The 18,608-nt window shown below is 36.0% G+C and overlaps 1 protein-coding gene and 1 long non-coding RNA gene across 2 annotated transcripts; one reads left to right on the top strand and one right to left on the bottom strand.

Annotated features, from left to right (window-relative positions):
• Nucleotides 1-9,411: 9,411 nt before the first annotated feature.
• Nucleotides 9,412-11,197, top strand: LOC113157639 (complement C1q tumor necrosis factor-related protein 3-like). The gene is made up of 3 exons (XM_026353227.1): nt 9,412-10,079; nt 10,188-10,316; nt 10,470-11,197. Exons 1-3 carry the CDS (start codon nt 9,833-9,835, stop codon nt 10,748-10,750), a joined length of 657 nt encoding a protein of 218 aa, XP_026209012.1. The 5' UTR covers nt 9,412-9,832; the 3' UTR covers nt 10,751-11,197.
• A 3,275-nt stretch (nt 11,198-14,472) lies between these two features.
• Nucleotides 14,473-16,354, bottom strand: LOC113157182. Its single transcript, XR_003298436.1, has 3 exons — nt 16,085-16,354; nt 15,711-15,933; nt 14,473-15,551 (listed from the first exon to the last, which is right to left on the bottom strand). It is a non-coding gene; the product is annotated as an uncharacterized LOC113157182 (long non-coding RNA).
• Nucleotides 16,355-18,608: the final 2,254 nt, after the last annotated feature.

Below are 18,608 nucleotides of genomic sequence, written 5' to 3'. Positions count from 1 at the left end.
CCTTGATCAGGTTTCTATCAGCACACGTCTTCTGCAGATCTTTCAGCACGGCCTTGCTGACTTTTTTGGTGGTCTTGGTGTCTGGGCAGATATCCTTTTTAACGCTGGTCAGTCCCTCCATTGTCTCCTTTACCAGGCTTTTGGTGTGGGTGAGCAGTTCCTCCCGGTTTTTTGTCTGGACAGAGAGAGACTCTTTCAGGACTCTCATTGTCACCAGGGTGACGAAAAGGTGGAGAGGGGTCTTACTTTGTGCCTCTCTCAGACACTCTAAGATGCGTCTTTGTGTTTCTTTGTCCATCTTCATGAAGTCACGTAGTGGTCTTCACTAGTTCAGTGTGTGTCTTACTGAGGTGTGATCTCTGATCTGAGGAGCTGTTGTACTAATGAGTCCTGGGTTCTGGACAAGGACGAAGATCAAAGCAGCAATCTTCAAAGAGCGTGTCCGTGACGTCACGGCGCGACGCGGAAGTCAGTGAGTGGCAGCGTGGACGCGTGAAACCATGGAAACGTGAAAACACATCTAGCGTTAGTTTGGAGAACAACTGGGAGAAAAGAGGAAATAACTACTGGAAGATCTCTTTTTACAGAGGGACGAAGTCTAAAGACAGGAGGTTTGCTTCGTCTAGTTTTCCGACCTCAAATCAGAGACGTAGAAAAGTCAGAAAAGCCGATCTGACGACACGTTAATGATCGCTCGTTTTCAGATCCTGTCTGATCCAAAGTCTAAATAAAACTGAGACCAACACGAAGTGAAACAAAACAAAATCCCTTTTCATCGTGGGATTCTTTAACTCTCAGACACTTTATGGCAGGAATAAAGTGTTTATCTTGGAGCTTGGATGTCTAAAAATCACATGACGGACGTCACTGATGTCATTCAGAGATCCGGAATTAAATTGTGAATAATCAACATGTAATTGTTGATATTTTAAACAGTAATTCTTGAATTCTAATCTCTGAATTGTAATTTTGACTTGTTTAAATGCTATTTTATAAATCTAAAATGCTGTATGATGTATAGTCAACCTAAGCGATTTATGTTAAAACGGCGTCTGTAAATACCTTTACAGGATATATATATATATTGTCTTTCACTAGTCAACACTTAAATTTAAGATATCTACAATGCAGTTTTGACTAGTCAAAACCACAATTAAACATATCTTCAATTGAATTGCGACTAGTAGGCTAATATCTTTTAAACACAAACAAGGTAATTAAGATATCTTTAAAATGTGGCCAATTAAAAATATCTTTAATTGGGATTGTGACTAATCAAAATGTAGTTAGGGATATCTTCAATTACAGTTTTGATATATCTGTAATATCTGTATCTGTCATATCTGTAATATGAATCCTCTGCCACTTTCTATTTGACCTTTCATGCCTATACCTCCTACACCTCAACATGACCTTGTTCACAGTCTCTGCACATCCTATTTACATATTTTCCCATTAAATGTAATGGACTTTTCAGATTACTGTGTGTGTACACCCTCTTTAACATCTATATATCTCCAAATCACCTAAATACATTTAGTAATCGTATATTTTAGCTACAGTTTCCTTATAATGTGTTTATTCTACCACCAGAAGACAAAGCGCAGTGACACTATATCCTTTTCCAGTCACACATGAATTATTTCAGTTGACTGAGCATTAACTAGAGCAGAGGAAGAGAGGATGTCCACTTTAACTCACAGTGATGGACAGTGTTGTCTGTGCAGCTCAGACAGTTTAATACAAGTGAAATATTTTGATAGTACCACAGCACCTGGGACAAGAAGGGCTCCCACTCAACAGTAGCTTTGAATGTACAGCTCACACACTGATGACATGTTCCTTGTTAGCAGAACTCACTAATCAGTGTCCTGAAACTTCATATAATGTGACTCATTTTGTTCAAACAGCAAACACATGGTATGAGTGGGGTTACATGACAGACTATGTTCTTGTCATATTTTCTACAGTCTTGTCTTAATTAGTCTGAACGGGGAGTTTGTTACCTTTGAAAAAGCCAGGCTACATGTTTCCTCTATTTTCAGTATTTCAAATAGAAGCTACTGTCGGCCATCGCTCTATATTTACCCCTCAGTGATGGTTTAGTTCATATTGCAGCAGACTTTGGAGAGATATGAGATTGGTGTGGATTTCTTCATTTAACGCTCTGCAGGAAAGTGAATCAGTCTATTTCCTGAAATGTCGTCTGAATATTAAGTTGACACAAAGTGACTCGTTACAGTAGAAACCACAGTCAGCGTGTGTGAGGTTGAAGCTGTGTTGACTCTTTACTAAGAGTTTAAGTGAGTTGAACAGTGTCTGGGCGTAAAAGTAGTCTTAGTCTAAGGTGAATTATATCTAAAGCTAATTCAAACATAATAATAATAAAGCAAAATTGATCTGAAGACCGGAAGGCAATTGTCAATTGTGTATGTGCTGTGATTCTTTTATCTTTGATTAAACAGATTAATAATATGTTAAGGTGAAATGTCATTTCATGTTTTTGTATGTAGCATTATACTGTAAATAAATTTAACTGGAGTTTATTTGCCTTCTTTCAGGAGCTTATACTGTATGCTGGATATATAGAAGATGAGGAATTTGAAATGCTGAATTCTTACTGTTGTCAGATAAAATTATAGATCATCACGCTCATCTTGTATTGACCTGTTACAATTAGAACCAGTTTGTGACTTTAGGTCATCAAGTGTCCTGTGATACAGTATAATTCAAACCTCGAGACCAAACATGACGGATCCTGGCGGATTTGGTGATATCTATAACAAATCCATTTCCCAAGCCAACACAGTATGTTTCGGTGAGGGTTGTCTTGACTTGTCTTTCCTCCCTGCACTTTTCCTCCTTACTGACCTGACACAGCAGCTCTTACATGCGAGACTTTTACTTGAGTTAATGTAAAAACATTTTTACATTTTCAGATAGGCAAGGTAGACCTGCCATTGATGTAAACAGACAACAAATTGAATTTCTTATGGAGCAAGGTCATACCATCAAAAGAATGGCTAAAATACTGGGTTGCTCCACATCCTTTTGGTACAAAAGGACAAAGCTGCTTGGTATACCAGTAAGAAAAAGACTATTGTCAGTGGTTGATGCAGAGCTTGAAGGACATGTAAGACATCTTCAAAGTTGTATCCAAATTATGGCAGTGAGGTAATTTCTTTTCTCTTTCTGAAATCTATAAGTCTGTTTTGCTGTATTTGTATTGGCTGTGATTATTGGCAACGATTTCAGATGATGAGAGCCCTTCTGCGTGCTCATAGGGTGATGGTTTCAAGGATCAGGGTGTGCACAGTGCTGAGCAGGATAAACCTAGCAGCTGCTGCCCAGAGATGGAGTCAGACTGTTGCTAGAAGGGTTTACTACGTACCCTACCCCAACAGTCTGTGGCACATAGATGGAAACATGCGTTTGATATGGCAAGTGAATCACATTTTACATCTGTGTTTTTTAGTAAAGATAAAACAAAGAAATTAGAACATACAGCAATGATGGAATTTCTTTACCTTTAGGCAAAGCCAAACTGTTCCTCCATTGTTTGCAGATATTATGCTAAAATTAAATTACTATTGTTTTGGAGTCATCACACTTGGTGTTTAACTTTTTACAAGAAAGCATATACATGCATTTCCCAAAATGTAAAATTCTTTAAAAAATAAGATTGAGACCATAATAATAGCAAATCAAAAATACAATAGCAAAGTTAGATATGTGAAAACACACCCAAGAGTACATGGAGAGTAAAGTTTAAACAAGTGCTGATTTATTTGTTAAGGCTGAGATACATCCGAATGTTTTATCATTCATCAATCCTTATAAACAATAGACTAGTTATTTGTTGTGACCAAATTTTCAAGTTTTAAATAGAACTACCAGAGACAGGCTAAAAGTTACTCTAGTGTGAACTGCACATGCAATTAGTTAACATAAAAAAACATAGAGGATAATAGCAAGTTTTAATAGGTAATCTGAATCCAATGTAATGTATTATTTAAAAAAATCAAAATGTAGCTCCTAGACTAATATCTTAGGTACCTAAATAACATTACTTATTAAGTTTAGGAAACTATGCATAATCGGTTCTTTTGTTTTGTTAAAATGGTACAGATGTGTTCAGTTTCTTTGTTTCTTCATTTGTTGATGTCAACAGAAATAATTTACATTGGGGTTAAAGTGTATAATGTAGTTTGGTTGCAATGCACTATGTACAACGTGCTTTGATTTGAACAACCAATGAAATTTAATCCTGTTATTGTGATTGACGTGTCTTGACAGTGGTTTTGTAGAGTGATTGGCTAAGGGGCGGGAGTTAGTGAGGTCAAGGGGTCAACAGAGAGAGCGGGAGCGGCACGAAAAGAAAAATCTAAACTAGAGAAACAGAGACATTAAAGTACAGCTTTAAGCTGAATATTGTGCCTGTTTCTCCGGCTGTTTCACCCGCTACAGCACAGTGGATCACAGCACGTTACGTAGCCGTTCTAACGTGCTCTGACTCTGCAAACAACTAGGAGGAGGAGGTTGTTGATTAGCATTGCGGGCTAACCACCAGCTAGCCTGACAAGAGACTTTTCCAGATATCGCTCCAGGTGACCAGGAGAAAGCCTGGCAGCTCCTCTGACAACAAGAGAGGAGGATACGGCTCACCTCACAGATGGACTGTCTCCTGAGCTACGGACTGATGCTAGATCGTCCCGACAGCGTGGAGGTGCAGCGTCTGGACACGGACACTGGCTGTACGTGAGTCTCCAACTCTGATTTCTGCAGCTAGAGTCAAAGGGCTTCAACGTTGTTGGCCACCACGTTACCAAGCGTCAACCAGGCCTGCAACAGGGGGTAGGGTATTTTTACTTTTGCTTTTCTGTTTTCTACTTGGTCGCCGGCCCACACACTGTGTTACTGTGCTTCTTGACTGTGAGATATATTAGGGATGGCAGCTGAAGCCCAATGAAGCTTCCACATCTGATCGTGCCGGAAAATGAACCAAAGTTGCGGGGCTTTGAAACCACACAGAACAGTGACATCTGGTGGTGCACTGCAAGTATATCACCTGCTTCCACCAGCCTCCTTGTCCTTGTTATACTTCAATATGTATATAATAAAAAGCGTAAAACAAAACAATTGTGTCACCTTGTGAATAATAAGTATAAAGTGAGAGGGCTATGCTGAAACAGGGCCAAACTAAAAATGACTGCATGGGAAACATTTAACAGATTTATATTCAAAAACAGGATTTTCTCAACTGTGCTAGGTTTCAGCCTCTCTTTGCCTGATGACTTCGCCAGCCTTGGAGAAAGTCCTCTCACAGGGCACAGAGGAAGCTGGTGTGCACAAAAAGTTAATCGCCAGCTGTAAAGGTGCGGGTATAACACTTTGTGGGTGACCCAGTACCTTGTGGGTCCTCTGTTCTCGGTATGTGGGGTTCCTTTAAGTACCTAGAAAGTAATTATTAGCCCATTGTCATTCAGCAGCAGAGCATGAGCATAAATGGTGATGAAGATGATAATCTTTACTGTATCTCTGAACCTTCACTGGCAGTTGCGCTGGTCAGTGTTCCATCTTGTGTCCACCTACAGTGGCAAGAAAAAGTATGTGAACCCTTTGGGATTACGTGGAGTTTTGCATGAATTGGTCATAAAATGTGCTCCGATCTTCATCTAACTTACAACAATAGAAAAACACACAAACATTATATGTTTTCATGTTTTTATTGAACATAACATGTAAACATTCACAGTGCAGGGTGGAAAAAGTATATGAACCTTTTGACTTAACTGGTTGATCCTTATTTCAGCATTAACGTCAACCAACCGTTTCCTGTTTCCATTTTGTTCTGTTAAAGATATGCTTTTGTTGAATTACTTGTATGCTTTGGATCATTGTCCTGTTGCATCACCCATCCTCTGCGGAGCTTCAGTTAGCGAATGGTCTTACGTTTTCCTGCAAAATGTCTTGATAAACTCTGGAATTCATTTTTCCATCAATGACAACAATCTGTCCAGGCCCTGAGGCAGCAAAGCAGCCCCAAAAAATGATTTACATTTAGCAGACACTTTTATCCAAAGCGTCTTACAATGGTAGGTGTGAGGAGGTCTTGCCTTAGGACTCCTATTGGAGGTAGGGATGGGATTTGAACCCCAGTCTCCCACATGGGAGGCAGTGATGCTACCACTACACTAAACAGCCGCCCATGATGCTCCCGCTGCCATGTTTTAACAGTGGTGAAGAGGTTTTGATGTTGGTGTGCTGTGCTTTTTTTTTCTCCACACATAGTGTTGTGTGTTTTTTCCAAACAACTCAATTTTGGTTTCATCTGTCCACAGAATATTTTGCCAGTAGTGCTGTGGAACATCCAGGTGCTCTTTTGCAAACTTCAAACGTGCTGCAATATTTTTTTTGAACAGCAATGGCTTCCTCCGTGGTGTCCTCCCATGTACTTCATTCTTGTTTGATGTTTTCCTTATTGTAGACGTGTCAACAATAATGTTAGCATCAGAGATTTCTGTAAGTCTTTAGCTGACACTCTAGGATTCTTTTTTACCTCATTCAGCTTTCTGCGCTGTGCTCTTACAGTCATCTTTAGAGGCCGACCACACCTAGGGAGTGTAGCAACAGTGCTGCAACAGTAAACCCAAAACTGGTGTGTGTTTTTAAAGGGCAGGACAGCTTTCAGAAGCACATTCAATATCATCACACTGATTGGACTCAAGGTTGGCTCACTCCTGGCTCCTATTAGCTCTTGGAGAAGTCATTAGGCGAGGGGTTCACATACTTTTCCACCCTGTGAATGTTTACATGTTATGTTCAATAAAAATATGAAAACAAATAATGTTTGTGTACTATTATTTTCAGCAGACTGTGTTTTTGTATTGTTGTGAGTTAGATGAAGATTGGAGCACATTTTATGACCAATTCATGCAAAACTCCACGTAATCCCAAAGGGTTCACACACTTTTTCTTGCCACTGTAAATACAGACAAATTTTATTTTAATGCACATTTAAGGTATAGAGAATTAATTAATAAATGTAAATAAGGGGAGATATGTATCTATGTAACATGTAGATTTGTGTATAAACACAATATCCAAAATATTAACATGGCATGAAAGACATATAATCATAATATGTTTGGACAAAAAACAATGTCCTCTGCTGTGTCAAGTCAGATTAGTGAAGCATTGGAGACAAGGCAAGCACAAACTCTGACCTGGGTTTAAAGGTGATCTTCCTGGAGGTATATTTCAGTTCTTTCACTGAAGGCTGAATCTCCATGTTTGACTTGTGCCTCTTTGTGAGCAAGTGTGAATTGAAGTTACAGTAAATGGGAACAAATTGAACACAACTCTGATGGAATTCTTCAATATAAGAATGAAAACATGGGCAAAGTTGTAGTTTAAAAGAAAGAAAAGGATTAAAAAAAACCCAATCCAAAGACATTTTCAAAATCCAATTTACGCAGTACATTTGCAGTACCTAATACTACCTTAAGTACTTAATACTACTTCCTTGTTACATGAGAACATTAAAGAGATATTTCGCAACACAAGATAATACAGTCACGTATCATCATAATCTTGTACTCTTTGTTCTGCAGATTAACTTCGGTCAAGGGTGAATTGCCATGACACACGCACCAAAAAAATTAAAACAGAGTTAAACTGCTGTATTGTTCAAGGACGCTCTGGGACACTTGGTTTTGTGTTTTCCTGATGTTGTTCGGTCACAGATGTTGTGATTGAACATGTCAGAGCTGTAAGGAAAAATCTACTATTATAAACTTAGAAGTTTGTTCCTCATGTGTCAGTCGCTTTGGATAAAAGCATCTGCTAAATGACTAAATGTAAATGTATAGGGCTCCTGTTATCCAATTTGAAAATCTGATCATGTATTTGTGTTGTATTTATGAAGAAGTAGAGTAAAATCTTACAAAAACTTACAAAGTTTTGTTGTGTAAGATATTTTCTACCAACTCGTTTCAGTCTTGACAGAGTCAGTGAGCCACTACTGATACAAGTAGGACTAGATGTTATTTCAAGATGAAAGCTGCTAAAGCTGCTGTCTCCAAGTTAAGTCTTTTGGTACAACGTGATTGTACCTTTGGCTAGTTGTCTCTAATATCTTCAATATTCACAGACAACTCCTGAGAACTGACTGACAGGGCTGTGAAGGAAATGCAGACAGACACAGTGCTCCTGTTCACAGCACCAACTGTCTCAAGTAAACAAGTACATGGTGAAGTGATTTATTTGGAGGCCTAAGGAGAACTTTGTGTTGGTTTAAGTTTCAATCAGATTTTGGGTGAACTAATAAAACTATAAGAAGTCTGGATTTCTTGCATTTTGACTCTGTGAAAATGTAGAAAAATGAACATATTTCCATTGTTGTGTGCCATCTATTATCACGGTCAATCACAAAGCACCTCTTCTCTAATTTATGTGTTTTTAAGTTTCCACAGAAAACTATTTTTAAAATCAATGCTGCCACTCAAATAGCTTCTTCAAGTCAGTGGTGGGGTAACTACGTGTACTTGTGCATCCCACCATCACGTACATATCCAGTATACTGATATGAAATGTCCTGACAACATTAACAAAACACAGTAGGCTGCAACCAAAACATTTCCTAGGAGACTAGGTTAATAAACTATGATGGCCGTTCAGATAGCTGTTTATACTGTTCAGGACTTTTTGTGAAGGCCGTGTCAAGTTTATCTCTATGTTGTCATTGTTTTATGTTTTTATGCTACAATAATATCTAATGGCGATAATAAAGTAAATATTAACTTGACAGGAGGTTGTTTTGTTGAAGTAAATACAATTTAAATGACCAGTTAATATCTTATCTTATCGTTCTCTGATGACTCTCTGACGTTTTGCATGGTAGACTGATATTAAACTTAGCTCTTCATCTTTTTACATGATTAACACTATTAAACTTACACTGTATGCATTAAATCCATATATATACACACACACACACACACACATATATATATATATATATATACACACACACACACACACACATATATATATATATATATATATATATATATATATATATACACACACACACACACACACACACACACACATATATATATACACACATATATATATGTGTGTGTGTGTATATATATATATATATATATATATATATATGTATAAATATATGTGTATATATATGTGTGTATATATATATATATATATATATATATATATATATATATATATATATATATATATATATACACATTTTCATATACACATATATTTATACACATATATACTCAATGCAATGCTTTTAGTGGTGAGAGAGCAAAAACTAATTAGGAGGAATATATGATTTATAAGCAACATTTTTACAAATTAAAAACAAATAGACAGGACTTGTTCGCAGCTTATAGTGGTATTTTGAGACAATATCAGTCTTTGCAGCAACATAACATTTCGGTTGAAGTGACAGAGCCTTGACGTGACAGTTACACTTCTAATGGGGCTTGGAGATGTTTTCCATTCATATGAAAGCAGAATTCATAGACTTTGTGTGATTAATAGGATGACGATAATGAAAGTGATAATTCATATGTTGCAGAAACATAAAGTGTATGTGCTGTTCTTGGCTGTAAATCCAGGTCGTAGGAGTTCATTAAGCTCATAAAGAAAATTCTGTCACGTACAGACCTATTATATCCTTGCTGCCTTGATGGCAGGTTTCAATTTCAATATTAAAAATTAACACACCTTAAGACTATATATAACCAGGGTGATCACATAGCTTAAGAGAGGAAGATATCTCAAATCAACTGCAAAAATGAATTTTTCCATTTTACTTTTTGTGTTGCTGTTGAATGGCTCAATTTTGGCCCAGGATGCAATTAATGCTACTGACATAAAAATAAATAGACAGACACAGTTAGTTTGCGTTTCCGACATGTGTGATTTCCTGTTGAAGTTTGGTGCCATGGAGGAAAAACTGAAAGCTACTGAGTCCAGACTAGAGGACAGTGAAACCAGACTCACAAACTTGGAAAACCAAGTTCTGGAGCTGAAAAACAAAGGTAAAGTCACTGATTAAGACACTTCAATGAACAATGAATGAAGGATCTTGTGTATTGTGATCATGAATGTCATGTCATATTTTTCAATGTTTTTTTTTTTTTACACAGAAAGAACAAAAGTAGTGTTCAGTGCTGCAGCAGGTGGGAATGGACAAATTGGACCCTACAATGCAAACACAGTTCTGATCTACAGAACAGTGATAACAAACATTGGCAGTGCTTATAGTCATTTCACAGGTACTGTAACTGCAGTAATACTGACAGATTTTTCCTTAATGACTATGAATAACAAATAATTACAAACAAACATGATCCACATTTAAAATACACTTCAGTGACTTTCTTAGAGCTATTTTTTTAATGTTTTGAATAAAATGTGCCTTCCCACAGGTATCTTCACTGCACCTGTTGCAGGCATTTACTACTTCACCTTCTTTTATCACGCTGGAGGATTAGAAACAGCAAATCTAACCCTCATCAAGAACAATCAGGTTGTTGTGAATGCCTATGACCACAAATCATTGCAGGACGGGGCTGATAACGGAGGCAACGCAGTGTTCCTTCAGCTGCAGGAGGGGGACCAGGTCTATATGCGCTTGGGTGCATATTCGCAAGTGTGGGGATACAATCAAAGGACCACCTTCAGTGGGCTTTTAGTCAGTCAAGTGTGAGAAAAAGCGAATGATGATATAATTCATTTAACATCTTAGCCTGACCACTGTTATTGCAAAAAAGTGTCAAAATATAATTAGATGAACTAACACCGCAGTAATTGAAAGGATTTGATCACATGAAGCAGGACAGGTCCTTGAGGACAAGAAGCATTTTTTTCTATAAATCTGGTCTGTATAATGACTTACCAAAAACTATTTGAATAACATTACATTACATACAATCTATTTGTGTAGATGTATTTCCAATGTAACAATGATTTTTCTTAAGAACTGGCTATGTACATGTTTAAAAAAAAAAAAAAGATTTTCAGTTTTGGGTAATTGATTGTATAAAGAAATGGAACTATGGCCCGAATGGACAGAATTTGCTAAATAACAGTGAACCTTAATTCATTTATGATATTTATAATCACAATTACAGTTTTAAGCTTAAAAATGACACCACTGCAGTACATTTCTGAAAGATTATACAAAACTACATATTTAGAATAAAAATCAAAACAAAACAAAGCATCTGTGAGTGTATTATTTCTTGTTTTTCAAATAACAACCTCGATTTCTGTTTTGTGATCATTTTCGGTACTTGTGAGTGCGCTGTTTATTTTTTTTTTTTGAGGACTGTTCATCTTTCGAACTCTGTCTGCTTTTCTTAAAACTAAAAAAGATAATATAATAGATAAAAAATTCTCAATAATCAAAACAGCTATAACAACAAAAACCTCTGATCAGCTGTGTGGTGCACATTAACTGCAGATTCTTCCATGTTGGATAAGATTGTGTGTTTAGCCCTTTACTTTATTCTATTTCCACATACAAAAACATTTATTTCACAATATTCCTTTTCTCAACATAACATTCATCACATGAAATGCCTGAGGTGTCACAAGTAAGTGCGTGAACCCAAAAGCACAAGCCGAGGCAGGCTGGAGAGCAAGTGTCTTTTAAGGACGCTGCACTAACCGGCAGGAGTGTAAGAAAACAAAAATACAATAACTGAATAACTGCATTGGCAGGAAAAAAAGTCCAAAAACAGGATAATAACTAAAATCGACTGCTCTAGCGGGCAGGTAGGCAGACATACATACAGTCCAGAGTTAACGGGTTCAGAGAATCTTTTTAGTTGAGCTGGTTTCAGGCAAACAGGTGTGGTCTTTCCAGAGAAGATGACGAACTGACAGGGGAGCAGAGTTGTGAAGTGGGTTATATAGCAATGGGGCAGAGACAATGACACAGGTGAACCTGATGAGTGTTAACAAGTTGCCTGGAGGTTGAGGAGCAGAAACAAGGTATCTGAAATGAGAAAGGGACCATAAATGAGTACAGGAATGGCAGAGAACAGAATATGCAAAAACGTTGACATGAGGTGATTGGATTATAAATTCAAAGTACAAGTTATCTTTCATCGTAACACTTTTCACACACTAGCCTGTAATTGGCTTCAATGAAGGATTTTTTTTTCCAGATATCTATGTTGGGGACCAAAATGTCACTGCATATGATTCACAATGAAAGTAAATATTTGATTTAAATTTCACATTTTCCATCTATCTTACTGTTTATCAAATCATTTTTAATCAATCAAGTTGCTGGTAATGGTGTTGCCACTAAGAAACACTCCTTGTCCTCTATGACAGAAGGCTAAAGTGAAAACAATGGTTGTCGGGAAAATTATGTTCATTTTACCTAGAAAGAGAAAAATGATATATCATATAACAGATACATGTAACATATAATGTGCAGATTTCCTTTGTATTTTAAATAAACACAGTAACAACAAAGGTTTTAATGAAATTAAAAAAGTTCTGAGATCTGGATCTGGACATTCAAAAGAGGTTTTGTCACCTTTCTTTGTTGGTGTTACTCCCCAGATTATCAACCGCAGTGCTTCCTTTTACAAATCTCTGGTCAGTTAAACAACTGGTCACAATCAGTCATTTTAATTTAAAGCAAAAAATATTAACAGCCAGTTAAACTGCAGCAAACGTTTACACACATTGGTGGGAGGAGAAGTTTGAGTATTTGCACTTTTTTGGCAGTAAAAGAGGAAGAGCATTCTGTAGGGTGTTATGTGTTATTCTAGTTCCAACTATTTTAGTTTTAGCTTTAGCTTTTTCTTTTTTGATTTCTTCATTCTGCCACTATTTACTGTTCACTGGGTATGAGTTTCTGAAAAGAATCTAATTTTAGCTTATTTGAATTTATTTATTTTTTTATTTTAAAGGGTGATTTTACAGTTGTTTTTTTCAACCCCCTTGTTTCTTGTTGTTCTAGTTTGGGGAGTAGATGTAAAGCATGTATTTAACTACTCTCTGCACTGCTTATATTCTATTTATCCTACAATATCTACTTTCTTTAAGGTTAAACACTCATAACATTCTTTTTTCATTTAGTTTGTTTTATTTATATCATTATAAAAGAAAATTAACAAACATTGTTGCAAGAGATGCTGTACTGCACACTGACACAAAGGTGTTAACTCTAGTGGACACTTGGTGTAGACTCTGCGTGAAACTGTCAGTATGTGGGTGCGAGTTGAAAGCCTATGCAAAAGTGTTCATAGTTAGAGAAATAAATGTCACTTCTTCACATGAGGTGTTAACGTGTTTAACTGGGGTGAGGCTTTTGATGAACATGAAAACGTTTCTAAATAACAGTATCCAGTGAGTGTTAAATGTTTGCATTTGAATTTGCAAAACATATCTTGTATATTATTTTTGTTTTAAATTGAAACCTGTAACAGAACATCTTTAATGGAGGAAAAAAAAAAACAAACTATAATAAATCTACTCAGGGATTTTTGGATTCAAAATACATATGTGCACACATTGTGAACAATCATGCCAGAATAAACCATTGCTACAGAACATTATACAGAAGTGTATTACTTTACTTTTTTATAAAGCTTAATATTGTAGAGAGGGCTCAGATGACTCTGAACCATCTCTTATTTATGCTGCTATAGGTTAGTCTGCTGGGGGAACTCTACTGATACACAGAGCTCCTCTCGTCTCAACCCCCCTCCCCAACTCTACTCTCTTCATTCAAATGCCACCATTGCATGTCATTAACTTTGTAATTTCTCTCTCCTGTAGTTGTGCTTCCTCTACTTTTCTGCAGGTTTCCTCAGCCTTGGAGTTGTGTATCTCTAGAGTGCAGTTACTGGCCCTACCGACCTGTCTAATATGTTTTTGCTGCTTGTCGTTGTTTTTTGTTGCCTGCTGTTCATTTCGCTCTACCTACCTACGAGCCTACTTTGTGGTGGTTTCAGTTTTAGTCACATTTTGGGTTGACTAAAATAACTGGTAGAAGTCTTGTTTCCTCGCATTTTGACACTAAAAATATACGAACATTGGTTCAATTTTGAGTGTCAAAGTAAAGGCTGTGAACACTTATGTACTTATGTAAGATTTTTACGTTTTTATTTTTAATTAATTGGCAACAGATTTCATGAATCATTATGGGGTATAGGATTGTTTGTAGAATTTTTAAGTAAAAGTCCTCATAAAAGACTGCCTGCCTCTGTTAAACTGTCTAGTATTTGTCAAATACCAATGTAGTAGTGCCGATGTATTTTATTTAAAATATTAATTCAGAAAAATAAACCATTAAAGTGTGACAAAAACAAATAACAACAAATAAAGATCATGCAACCATACTTTTAAATATCGTAAATGTCATTTACTTTTCATTTTCAATAATGAAATTACTACCACCCCTAACCACAGGGCACTGTTGCAAACAGTTTCACCTGATTAATTACTGTTGACAGATACTGTACTGATCACTAAGTTCTATAAAAAAGTAGATCGGTCTTCATTAGCATCTAAAAGGCATCAGCACACCAATGTTATCAATAAGGCTTGAATTTTGAGACGCTGATTCCACTGAAAGACTTTATTAGCAAAAAGGCAGCACATATCCCCGTCAATAAACTAAATACAAAAAACTATATTTGGAACTCTGCAGAGACATTCAAACACTGATACATTACAGCAAATAAAAGAATTGAGAAGTCAATGGTTTGTGTGAAGGTGAGGGTCAGGTACAAGACTTTTTAATCAACAGAGAATACAAATCTTACAGTTTAACTCTAGGTTTACAATAAATTACATCAAATACTGAGTTGATTTCTTTCATCACTCATGTAATAAATGGGAATACCAGCACACAAAATAAAAAAAAAAAAAAAAAAAAAGTTAAACTAGCCAACTGACATTTAAAACTTTGAAAACAAGAGTTTCAATTTTACAGAAGTGCACAGCTTTTCTGATTTGGGTAAATTAATGACATTTAATTCATATTGACCTCCTTGTCACAATACAAAACATTTTTCTTTTGCATGGCAAATTTGTCATGATACAATGGAAAAGGCTCAAAGCATATACATTTTTTTTTTTGTCTTCAAGAAGAATAGAAATCAACGTTGGTAAAGATGAAAGAGTTTAGATGTAATTGAATATTGTAATAATATTAATAGAAAAACACACTAAATGCAGGTTTTATTGCCAGGTGTTTGGTTATTGTATTTCTGAAAATGGACTGGGCGGCAGAGATTGTTAACCTTATTGCATGCCACAATTACATATTGTGAGAGCTCCTCTACACGCGTAACTTTGCAGCCGCTGGTGTTGGTGGACTCAACGTTATACATCGATATCTGATTATTGCTGATACACAAGTTACCTCCCACAAGCCGGCCTGATTTGCTGCAGATCTCCTGGACATCATTCTTACAATTGGCCTCGATGAAGGACTGCACTGGGTTTCTACCACACACAGGTTGTTTCTTTCCAGATATCTGTGTTTGAGATCAATATGTCACGGCATATTAAATTTGCAATAAAAATCGTTACACCTATTGCACTCTTCTAACACATTTTCATCAGATGTTAAACATGTGGGTTTAAGAGAAATCTATTAAATCACAATGAAAGTAAATATTTGATTTAAATCTCACCCTTTCCATTTTTTTGTACATTTTCTGTCAAACTCATCTCCAAGGATGTGTCTGCGGGCAAATTTGTTGTATGCATCATTGTTGCTCCGCTCCTGACAGGGCTTGTTTTGGGAGGACGCCAAGTTGTTGGTCATGGTGTTGCCACTAAGAAACACTCCTTGCCCGCTATGAATGAGGGCTAAAGTGAAGATGATGGTAGTCGGAAAAATGATGTTCATGTTACCTAGAAAGAGAAAAATGAGATTCATATAATACATATAATGTGCAGATTTGTATTTTAAATAAACAGAACAACAAAAACAAAGGTTTTAATTAAATTAGAAAAAAGTTCTGAGATCTGGAAATTTAAAGACATTCAAAAGAGGTTTTGTCACCTTTCTTTGTTGGTGTTACTCCCCAGATGATCAACCGCAGTGCTTCCTTTTACAAATCTCTGGTCAGTTAAACAACTGGTCACAATCAGTCATTTTAATTTAAAGCAAAAAATATTAACAGCCAGTTAAACTGCAGCAAACGTTTACACACATTGGTGGGAGGAGAAGTTTGAGTATTTGCACTTTTTTGGCAGTAAAAGAGGAAGAGCATTCTGTAGGGTGTTATGTGTTATTCTAGTTCCAACTATTTTAGTTTTAGCTTTAGCTTTTTCTTTTTTGATTTCTTCATTCTGCCACTATTTACTGTTCACTGGGTATGAGTTTCTGAAAAGAATCTAATTTTAGCTTATTTGAATTTATTTATTTTTTTATTTTAAAGGGTGATTTTACAGTTGTTTTTTTCAACCCCCTTGTTTCTTGTTGTTCTAGTTTGGGGAGTAGATGTAAAGCATGTATTTAACTACTCTCTGCACTGCTTATATTCTATTTATCCTACAATATCTACTTTCTTTAAGGTTAAACACTCATAACATTCTTTTTTCATTTAGTTTGTTTTATTTATATCATTATAAAAGAAAATTAACAAACATTGTTGCAAGAGATGCTGTACTGCACACTGACACAAAGGTGTTAACTCTAGTGGACACTTGGTGTAGACTCTGCGTGAAACTGTCAGTATGTGGGTGCGAGTTGAAAGCCTATGCAAAAGTGTTCATAGTTAGAGAAATAAATGTCACTTCTTCACATGAGGTGTTAACGTGTTTAACTGGGGTGAGGCTTTTGATGAACATGAAAACGTTTCTAAATAACAGTATCCAGTGAGTGTTAAATGTTTGCATTTGAATTTGCAAAACATATCTTGTATATTATTTTTGTTTTAAATTGAAACCTGTAACAGAACATCTTTAATGGAGGAAAAAAAAAAAAAACAAACTATAATAAATCTACTCAGGGATTTTTGGATTCAAAATACATATGTGCACACATTGTGAACAATCATGCCAGAATAAACCATTGCTACAGAACATTATACAGAAGTGTATTACTTTACTTTTTTATAAAGCTTAATATTGTAGAGAGGGCTCAGATGACTCTGAACCATCTCTTATTTATGCTGCTATAGGTTAGTCTGCTGGGGGAACTCTACTGATACACAGAGCTCCTCTCGTCTCAACCCCCCTCCCCAACTCTACTCTCTTCATTCAAATGCCACCATTGCATGTCATTAACTTTGTAATTTCTCTCTCCTGTAGTTGTGCTTCCTCTACTTTTCTGCAGGTTTCCTCAGCCTTGGAGTTGTGTATCTCTAGAGTGCAGTTACTGGCCCTACCGACCTGTCTAATATGTTTTTGCTGCTTGTCGTTGTTTTTTGTTGCCTGCTGTTCATTTCGCTCTACCTACCTACGAGCCTACTTTGTGGTGGTTTCAGTTTTAGTCACATTTTGGGTTGACTAAAATAACTGGTAGAAGTCTTGTTTCCTCGCATTTTGACACTAAAAATATACGAACATTGGTTCAATTTTGAGTGTCAAAGTAAAGGCTGTGAACACTTATGTACTTATGTAAGATTTTTACGTTTTTATTTTTAATTAATTGGCAACAGATTTCATGAATCATTATGGGGTATAGGATTGTTTGTAGAATTTTTAAGGAAAAGTCCTCATAAAAGACTGCCTGCCTCTGTTAAACTGTCTAGTATTTGTCAAATACCAATGTAGTAGTGCCGATGTATTTTATTTAAAATATTAATTCAGAAAAATAAACCATTAAAGTGTGACAAAAACAAATAACAACAAATAAAGATCATGCAACCATACTTTTAAATATCGTAAATGTCATTTACTTTTCATTTTCAATAATGAAATTACTACCACCCCTAACCACAGGGCACTGTTGCAAACAGTTTCACCTGATTAATTACTGTTGACAGATACTGTACTGATCACTAAGTTCTATAAAAAAGTAGATCGGTCTTCATTAGCATCTAAAAGGCATCAGCACACCAATGTTATCAATAAGGCTTGAATTTTGAGACGCTGATTCCACTGAAAGACTTTATTAGCAAAAAGGCAGCACATATCCCCGTCAATAAACTAAATACAAAAAACTATATTTGGAACTCTGCAGAGACATTCAAACACTGATACATTACAGCAAATAAAAGCATTGAGAAGTCAATGGTTTGTGTGAAGGGTCAGGTACAAGACTTTTTAATCAACAGAGAATACAAATCTTACAGTTTAACTCTAGGTTTACAATAAATTACATCAAATACTGAGTTGATTTCTTTCATCACTCATGTAATAAATGGGAATACCAGCACACAAAATAAAAAAAATAAATGTAAACTAGCCAACTGACATTTAAAACTTTGAAAACAAAAGAGTTTCAATTTTACAGAAGTGCACAGCTTTTCTGATTTGGGTAAATTAATGACATTTAATTCATATTGACCTCCTTGTCACAATACAAAACATTTTTCTTTTGCATGGCAAATTTGTCATGATACAATGGAAAAGGCTCA

Source organism: Anabas testudineus, chromosome 18, assembly GCF_900324465.2.
Source record: "Anabas testudineus chromosome 18, fAnaTes1.2, whole genome shotgun sequence".
Lineage (NCBI taxonomy): Eukaryota > Metazoa > Chordata > Actinopteri > Anabantiformes > Anabantidae > Anabas > Anabas testudineus.
The sequence above is the reverse complement of the archived record's forward strand: the minus strand, read 5'-3'. Positions and strand labels throughout refer to the sequence as shown.